Source organism: Rhinopithecus bieti, unplaced genomic scaffold (assembly GCF_001698545.2).
Source record: "Rhinopithecus bieti isolate Rb0 unplaced genomic scaffold, ASM169854v2 scaffold_81659, whole genome shotgun sequence".
Classification (NCBI taxonomy): Eukaryota; Metazoa; Chordata; class Mammalia; order Primates; family Cercopithecidae; genus Rhinopithecus; species Rhinopithecus bieti.
This window is the reverse complement of record NW_016837762.1, coordinates 2,593,458-2,602,269: the sequence shown is the minus strand read 5'-3', so window position 1 is coordinate 2,602,269 and position 8,812 is coordinate 2,593,458. Positions and strand designations below refer to the sequence as shown.

Genomic DNA, 8,812 nt, shown 5'->3' with positions numbered 1-8,812 from the left:
GTGTCCTGGTTGGTTTGTACGCAGAAAGGTGGGTCCCGGAGCCACTGGTAGAGAAGAAGGGGAATAAGTTTCAGTTGAACAGCATAAAATTGCTGTTTGTGTAGGTTAAACATGGCCAGTTGACACTATCAGAGGTTTTTTGTTTGTTTGTTTTGAGACAGAGTCTTTGTTGCCCAGGCTAGAGTGCAGTAGTGTGATGTCGGTTCACTGCAACCTCTGCCTCCCGGGTTCAAGCAATTCTCCTGCCTTAGCCTCCTGAGTAGCTGGGATTACAGGCATGTGTCACCACACCCGGGTAATGTTTTGTATGTTTAGTAGAGACAGGGTTTCACCATATTGGCCAAGCTGGTCTCTAACTCCCAACCTCAGGTGATCTGCCCACCTCAGCCTCCCAAAGTGCTGGGATTACAAGTGTGAGCCACTGTGCTCAACCCAGAGGGTTTTATAAGATGCAGTATTTTAAGAGTGCAATCAGAGGCTGGGCACAGTGGCTCACACCTGTAATCCCAGCATTTTAAGAGGCCAAGGCTGGAGGATCACTTGAGGCCAGGAGGTCAAGATCAGCCTGGGCAACATAGTGAGACTTTCTGTCTACAAAAATTAAAAAATTGGCTGGGTGCAGTGGCTCACACCTGCAATCCCAGCACTTTGGGAGGCCAAGGCGGGCGGATCATGAGGTCAGGAAATCGAGACCATCCTGGCTAACACAGTGAAACCCCATCTCTACTAAAAATACAAAAAAATTAGCCGGGTGTGGTGGCAGGCACCTGTAGTCCCAGCTACTTGGGAGGCTGAGGCAGGAGAATGGCGTGAACCCAGGAGGCAGAGCTTACAGTGAGCCGAGATCATGCCACTGCACTCCAGCCTGGGGGAGAGAGCAAGACTCTGTCTCAAAAAATAAATAAATAAAAATTAAATTAAATTAAATTAAAAAATTGGCAGGGTGCAGTGACTCACACCTGCAATCCCAGCACTTTGGGAGGCCGAGGCAGGAGAATCGCTTGACTCTAGGAGTTTGAGATCAGTCTAGGCCACAAACCTTCTCTACAAAAAGAAAATAAAATATACAAAATTTTAAAATTAGCCATGCCTGGTGGTGTGCACCTGTAGTCCCAGCTACTTTGCAGGCTGAGGCAAGAGGATTGCTTGAGCCCAGGAGTTTGAGGCTACACTGAACTGTGATCGCATCACTGCACTCCTGCTTGGGTGTCGGATCAAGAAGCTGGCTCAAAATAAAGATACAAGAGTATAATCGCTGGAGTCAAATACCTTGGCTTTGGATCCTAATCCTGCCAGCTGCCAACCATTACTTTGGGTAAGGCATTTAACCTTTTGTGCCTCAGTTTCCTCACCTGTAAAATAAGGATAATTATGGCAGCTGACAGACCTGTTGGAACAATTGCACAGGACAATACATGTCAAATATTGAGAACAGTTTCAGATCCTGTAAGTTCCGTAGGAGAGGCAGCCACTGTCATCATCACTCTCATCCTCACAAAGCCCTCACTAGGACTGCAGCCTCACTCTAGTGTCCTGTGCAGACCATTTACTTCACAGCCAGCTTCCCCTCATGGTGGTGGCAGGACCCTCAGCCCCACCCTGCTCCCCTCTCCTGGAGCTGGTTTCTTATTCCCCTGAAACTCTTTATTAATTTAGTTTTTTGTTTGTTTTCGTTTTTGTTGTTGTTGTTGTTGTTGCTTTGATACAGGGTCTTGCTCTGCAGCCCAGGCTGGAGTGCAGTGGTACGAACAGAGTGTACTGCAGCCTCGACCTCCTGGGCTCAAGCGATCCTCTCAACTCAGCCTCCCAGGTAGCCGGGGCTACAGGCATGCGCTACCATGCCTGGCTCCACTGGCAACTCTGCCTCATTTTACCATATAACATCTGCTTCCCCCTACCTCCTTTGGAAATGTGAACACCTCTGTTGTTCTAGATCCACCCAGCTTCTTCTCTGCGTCCCTCACCTCCTCTTTGTCCTAGTGGGTTACACATCTATTTGCCTCCCCTCCCTGCTCCCATCTCTCCACCTCCTGTCTTTCCCAGCTCAGCCCAGAAACCAGTATCCCTCCTCTCGCGCCCACAAAGAAGCACACAGCTGTCTTGGTTGGCACTAGTGTTTATTTCAGGAAGCAGGTCTGGAAGACCTGGGTCTGTCCAGTGGAGTCCTAGAGCCTCTAGCTTCTCACTTGGCCTTCGGGTTACGGAACTTGCGTCCAGCAAAGACTGCCTTGTCCCCAAGAGCCTCCTCGATCCTAGAATGCAGGCAAGGTCAGGGCTGCTGCCTTCCAACCTAACGGCCTCCAGCACCCCAATGCCCAGGCCCACTGTTCCCGCTGTACCTCATGAGTTGGTTGTATTTGGCCAGACGCTCTGAGCGGCAGGGGGCGCCAGTCTTGATCTGATGAGGGAAGAAGGATTTGGAGGGTTGGGTGAGGCTGGAGAGGAGGGGTTGGACCTGGCCCCAAGGGAACATTCACCTCAGAGGCAGGAGGCCAGGGACCCCAAGAAAACTTGGTGAGACACTCAGTAGACAGAAGCTGCAAGTACCTGTCCTGTGCAGAGCCCCACCACAAGGTCAGCAATGAATGTGTCCTCAGTCTCCCCAGAGCGGTGGCTCACCATCACCCCCCAGCCATTAGACTGAGCCAGTTTGCACCTGAGTGGAAAGGACATTTGATGTGGCCTTCTAGAGGCTCCTCAGTGGGAAAGCAGAGGTTGGGTGGGGACTGTCCCTGCTGTTTTGGGTAGCAAGCACTCTGCAGGGAGGGCAGTGACTAAGTTCTTTGGGAAGCAGGAGAGGAAAAGAATTCTCATCTTGATTTTGGGCTCTTGAGATGCTGGTGAGAACAGCAGAATCTGAGACAGGAATGGTGTGGGCTGCGGGTGGGGAGTCATGACAGGGCCACAGTGGCAAAGCTCTTGGAGTCAGGCCAAGGATTAGTCAAAGCATTGAGATCAACGTGTGGGTAGGTCAGGTGCCAGGGAAAGGTAAGCTTGGAGTTAGTGGGTGAGACTGTAGCTGGAGTGGGCAGAGCTGGGGCAGAGGGAGGCGATGGTGAGCCTCAGGGTCAGGAGACACTCACGCCTGGATTGATTCAGTCACCGAGCCAATCTGGTTGACCTTTAGCAGCAGACAGTTGCAGGCCTTCTTCTCAACGGCCTGGGCAATCCTCTTGGGGTTGGTGACTGTCAGGTCATCCCCACAATCTGGATGTTCACCCCCGAGAGGAAAGAGGTCCAAGTGGCCCAGTCATCCTGGTCAAAGGGGTCCTCGATGGAGACCACTGGTGGGGTTTAGGAGCAGAGACAGGGCTAGAGGTCAGAAGGCGCCTCATGGAGGGGTGACAGGGCAGAAGAGCTTAAATGGGGATTTCAATGGGGCTAAGGATTGGAAGGATCCAAGCCCATGGTAAAGCAGGTCGCTGAAATCAGGATATTAGGCAGCTGCAGGGGATTTGGGCAGGAACACTGGGACACCTGAGCGCCTCACCAGGATAGTTCTTGATAAAACTCTTATAGAGCTCTCCGAGCTTCTCCCCAGTGATGTGCCGTGCGGGATCATCAGGCGACTTGAAGTCAAGATCGTACTTCCCATTGCGATAGAACTCAGATGCTGCCACATCCATGCCGATCACCACCTTGTCTGGGTAACCAGCTGCCTGGATGGCTGTCTTCAGCAGCTCCAGGGCTGGGGGAGGACCAAGAAAGGACCTGAGACTCCAGCACTCCTTGTCTACAGCCTCCCCTGCCCATGTGGAGATCCAGAGGGTCTGCCCCCCAGGGTGCTCAGCACTGACCCTCATTGTTCTCCAGGATGTTGGGTGCAAAGCCACCTTCATCACCCACATTGGTGGCATCCTTCCCATATTTGGCCTTGATGACCCCCTTAAGGTGGTGGTAGACCTCAGCACCAATGCGCATGGCTTCCTTGAAGGAGCTGGCTCCCACAGGCAGAATCATGAACTCCTGCATGGCCAGCTTGTTTCCAGCGTGGGAGCCCCCGTTGATCACATTGAAGGCCTGAGATGGGGAGACGGTGTCTGGACCTGGGCTGGGCCATGAGGGCTCAAGAAGGGACAGGGGCAGGGGGTGTTGGGGTGGAAACCTGGCTTACTAGCTCAGTGATCTAGGATGAGTAATTTTGCTCAAGAGCCTCTTTCCTCATTTCTTTTTTTTTTTTTTCTTGAGACAGAGTCTCGCTTTGTCACCAGGCTGGAGGGCAATGGTGCAATCTCAGCTTACCGCAACCTCTGCCTCCCGGGTTCAAGTGATTCTCCTGCCTTAGCCTCCCAAGTAGCTGGGACTATAGGCGGGCGCCACCATTCCCGGCTAATTTTTGTATTTTTAGTAGAGACAGGGTTTCACCGTGTTGGTCAGGCTGGTGTCGAACTCCTGACCTCATGATCTGCCCGCCTCGGCCTCCCAAAGTGCTGGGATTACAGGCGTGAGCCATCATGTCCAGCCTCTCTTTCCTCATTTCTATAAAATTTCTACTTCCCTGTAAGATCTTTTGCTGAAAATTAGAGAAATTGAATGTAAAGTTCTTAGCATGTGCCTAGTATATAACAGCTAACACTTTTTTTTTTTTTTTTTTTTGAGACAGAGTCTGGCTCTGTCGCCCAGGCTGGAGTGCAGTGGCGCGATCTCGGCTCACTGCAAGCTCCGCCTCCCAGGTTCACGCCATTCTCCTGCCTCAGCCTCCTGAGTAGCTGGAATTACAGGCGCCCGCCACCACACCCAGCTAATTTTTTGTATTTTTAGTAGAGATGGGGTTTCACCATGTTGGTCAGGCTGGTCTCGAACCACTGACCTTGTGATCCACCCACCTCGGCCTCCCAAAGTGCTGGGATTACAGGCGTGAGCCACCGCGCCCGGCCATAGCTAACACTTTTATATGGCATTTACTACACGCCAGGCACTAAGTACTTTACATATATAAGCCCATTTCATTCTCAAAACACCTCTATTCATTGGTATCATTATTACCCCCCATTTTACAGATGGGGAAATCGAGACGGAGCAGTTAAAGAACTTGCCTAAAATCACACAACTCGTAACAGGCAGAGCCAGGATTCAAAACCAGCAATCTATCTCTAGAGTCCCTGCTCTTATGCAATCTTCCTAGTAAGTAACAAGAAATGGTAACATTTATTATTGAGATTAAATTCAAAGAGTTTCCATTCATTAAGAGGGCACTGGTGTAAGAAGGACTCAAGAAGATACAAAGAAATGCCAAGATCTTTGCCTCAAAGAAACTCTGAATATGATTTGGGGTGTGGGGTGTAGGGTGCGGGGTTGGAATGAGGCTGGAGTTACCGAGCCTGGGACTGGAATGGGAAGGAACTGGGTTATATGGCAGGGAAGGAAGCACATAGAGGCTTCAGGGAAGGTTTGGATTGTGGGAAAGAGGGAGGGGCTGGACCACAGCAGGAGAGATTCAGTTTCAGGAAACTGCTTCTTAGGAGCTGGTCTGAAAGGTGGATTTTCCATGGGGGCATCCCTGGCTGGGTGGGGGTGGCTCTGTCAAGGCGAGATCTAGTGGGGGCGGGTAGCTGCACTTACTGGCACTGGGAGTATGAGGTCAGGGTTCCCAGCGAGATCTGCGATGTGGCGGTACAGGGGGACCCCCTTCTCAGCTGCTCCCGCCTTACACACGGCCAAGGACACGCCCAGGATGGCATTGGCCCCAAACTTGGCTGGAAGGAGGCAAGCGGGAGGAAAGGATGAGAGCTTCTTTCGGGTTTGGGGTGGCTACTCCAGGAAGACGCCAGAGCTCCGAACCACTGAGCATGAAGAATTGGTTAACAGATCTCTCTCCCACCGCCTGAGTAGCTCTGGGAGCCCCCACCCCGGGGGAATGTGTCAGCTGCATGTCTGTGTCCACGGCCCAGCCCAGGCCTGGCAGAGGGCAGGCATAGGAAATGCCTGTGGAATGAACACAAATCCATCCAGCTGCGGTGTGACCCAAAATGGGGGACCCAGAAATAACCCATCAGGCCTCACCCCTGTGGCTTCTCACCATCTCTCCCATACCTCAACCCTTCCCCACCGCTGCCCTTCACTCACACTTATTCTCGGTCCCATCCAGCTCAATCATAAATTTGTCAACTTTTTCTTGATCCACAACACTTAGTTTCTGGAAGGGTGGGTTTGAGAGGGGAGAGCAGAGGTCAGATTTCTCAGAAGTCAGGGCACGCACAGGGGGAGGATAAGTGAAAATGGGGAGAGGCGTGTCCGGGGTGAGGGAGCAGGGGCATGGAGAGGAGACTGCAGGGAGCAGGCTTCCCCACTTGCCTTTTCCAGCAGAGCAGGGCCTAGAGTCTTGTTGATGTGCTCCACAGCCTTCAGGACTCCTAGACAGGCCAGAGGACGAGGTTTGGATCTCAATCAATTGGGCCTCTTTCTGTGGACTCCAGCTCCTCAAGAGCTTTGGGGGTTCCAGTCCTCTACCCATTGTGCACCCATGTCCTAAAGCCACCCACACAGACTCCTTCTGCACTGGTGTCTCCTCACCTTTCCCCAGGTAGCGGCCTTTGTCGCCATCTCTTAGTTCCAGAGCTTCATAGATACCCGTGGAAGCCCCACTGGGCACAGCTGCTCGGAATCGGCCTGGGGCAGGAGAAATTGGAAGATCACAGGGATGGCTAGGCCAAGTGGCTCATGCCTGTAATCCCAGCACTTTGGGAGGCCTAGGCAGGTGGATCACTTGAGGTCAAGAGTTCAAGACCAGCCTGACCAACATGGTGAAACCGTCTCTACTAAAAATACAAAAATTAGCTGGGAGTGATGGCACAGGCCTGTAATCCCAGCTACTTGGGAGGTTGAGGCATGAGAATCGCTTGAACCCGGGAGGCGGAGGTTGCAGTGAGCCGAGATTGCATCACTGCATTCCAGCCTGGGTGACAGAGCGAGACTCTGTCTCAAAAAAAAAAAAAAAAAAAAGCTCACAGGGAGTCCCCTCTACCCCTCAAAGGGCTGAGGTATCCTCTCTGAGCTCAGGGACAGGAGGCAGTGCAGAGAGAGACTCCTGCTTCTCCCCTTCTCCCAGCTTCCAGCTCTGGTTCTACGTTGGAAGAGGGCTTGGGAAGAAGTCTGGGAAAGGGAACCCGAGAGAAAGGAGAGGATATGGCACAGAATTGGGGGGCGACGGCCAAAGGGTTGGGGTCTTCTGAGGCGAGCCTATCCAATGGGCCTCCTGTTACCCTTGGCTGTGTGCAGGTCCACCTCCACTGTGGGGTTGCCCCTGGAGTCCAGGATTTCCCGGGCAAAGATTTTCTGCATGGCCATGGCTGCAGGACAGGAGGTGTAAGTGTAGACAGTTGATCTCTTAAGGAACCAGAAATCCCTTGCCCTTTAAGAGTCTTCCCCACTCCAAGAAGGCAGGTGCTGGAGCTAAAAATACCCTACAAAAAGGTCACAGACCAAAGAGGCAGGCGCAGCCCCTCCCCACTCAGAACAGCTCTTATTCCACCCTCCCATCCTAAGAATCCAGGGGCCTCTCATCTATGGCTCCTAGGATGCCATCACTCCCCAAGCCCCCACCTCCCCAAGGCTGCACTTAGGCCTTCTCCTTCCACCCTCTGGTCAAGCAGTCTGTTCTCCATGGCTGGTGGCCTTCCAATCCTTTCTGGTTCTCATTTTCCTGCTCAGAAATCCTCTTGGGCCCCCAATTCCCTACCAGGGTTCCAACTGGTTCCAACTCTAGCTGCCCTTCTCTATCCATCCCTGCTGCCCCTCCTCACAGCCTCCCTTCCCTAGATCCTTAGGCGCTCCTGGAGTTGGTCCCATCTGCTTGCTCCAGCCGCCCCTTCCCCCAGCTTTTTCAAGCACCTCCAGTCCCAGGAGGAAAAAAAGCAGAAACGTTCCCCTCTTCCTCCAAGTCAACACCATGCGCACCCTTTACTACGTCCACCCCCCGGGCTGGAAGATTTACCTGACCTGGGATGTCTTCGTTGGAGGTTTGGATGGAGCTCCGAGTCTAGGTGGCAGCTGGGACAGTGTCAGCTCACCCCCTCTCAGGCTGCGCATTTATCCCTGAGCCACTGGGTCCCCAGCCAGCCCCGCCTCTCTCTCTCTCCATCCTCCCCCCTTCACACTGGGCTGGCAGCCAAGTGCCCACTACAGCCTAAAGCAGAAGCCTCTGGCCCTGGGCACCTGCCCCCTTACCAAAGGTCAACTACTATCCCCCCACTTTCTTTCTGTCCCCGAGGAACAGTCCCTGTTTTAATTCCACCCTTTGGGAGGAGCAGGGGAGGGGCTTCAGATGAGGGGTCTCCCCCACCCCAGGATTACATTCCCCTTTTGCAAACGTCAAGAGGAATGTGTGACCTTTAGGAAAGGCCAGGGGTAACCTGAGCCCTGCAAGGCTGGGGAGGGGGCCTGGAAGAGGGGCTGCAGGATTGACGTCCACACATGCTCAGATCGCTGGGCGGGCCTCTGCCCTCAGTGGGGGAAGGGAGGGGACTGTTGGGCAAGCTCTGACGTCTAAAATTGAACCCCCCACCTCAGAAGGCGAGAGGGTCTCACCTCTTAGGGTCCTCATAACGGCCATTATCGGCGCAGCCCCATCCTACCCTCTCCAGGCCAGCCAGCGTGGGGATGAGTTAGGGGCCAGGAGACGAATTTAGACCAGCCCTCTAGGCTGGAGCGGCGCCCGATTGATAACGCTGGGACAGCACTTGTCGCCCGGCGTGGGGACTGTTGGTCAGAGCCCTTCTCCCCACCGACTGTGGGCGCTCAGCGCACGGCCCCAGCCCATCAATGAATGGGGTTGAATCAACAGTGAACGAAAATGAATGGACCGAGGACGGGT

General features: G+C 53.3%; 1 protein-coding gene across 1 annotated transcript; it reads right to left on the bottom strand.

Moving 5' to 3' along the window:
• Positions 1 to 2,100: 2,100 nt before the first annotated feature.
• On the bottom strand, positions 2,101 to 8,046 carry ENO3 (enolase 3). The gene is given in 13 exon segments (XM_017865891.1): positions 2,101 to 2,252; positions 2,340 to 2,398; positions 2,548 to 2,656; positions 3,084 to 3,204; positions 3,207 to 3,284; positions 3,491 to 3,688; positions 3,798 to 4,020; positions 5,563 to 5,696; positions 6,067 to 6,136; positions 6,295 to 6,353; positions 6,514 to 6,609; positions 7,203 to 7,289; positions 7,934 to 8,046. Coding segments are annotated over 12 exon segments (1,302 nt in total). The 5' UTR covers positions 7,288 to 7,289; positions 7,934 to 8,046; the 3' UTR covers positions 2,101 to 2,182.
• Positions 8,047 to 8,812: the final 766 nt, after the last annotated feature.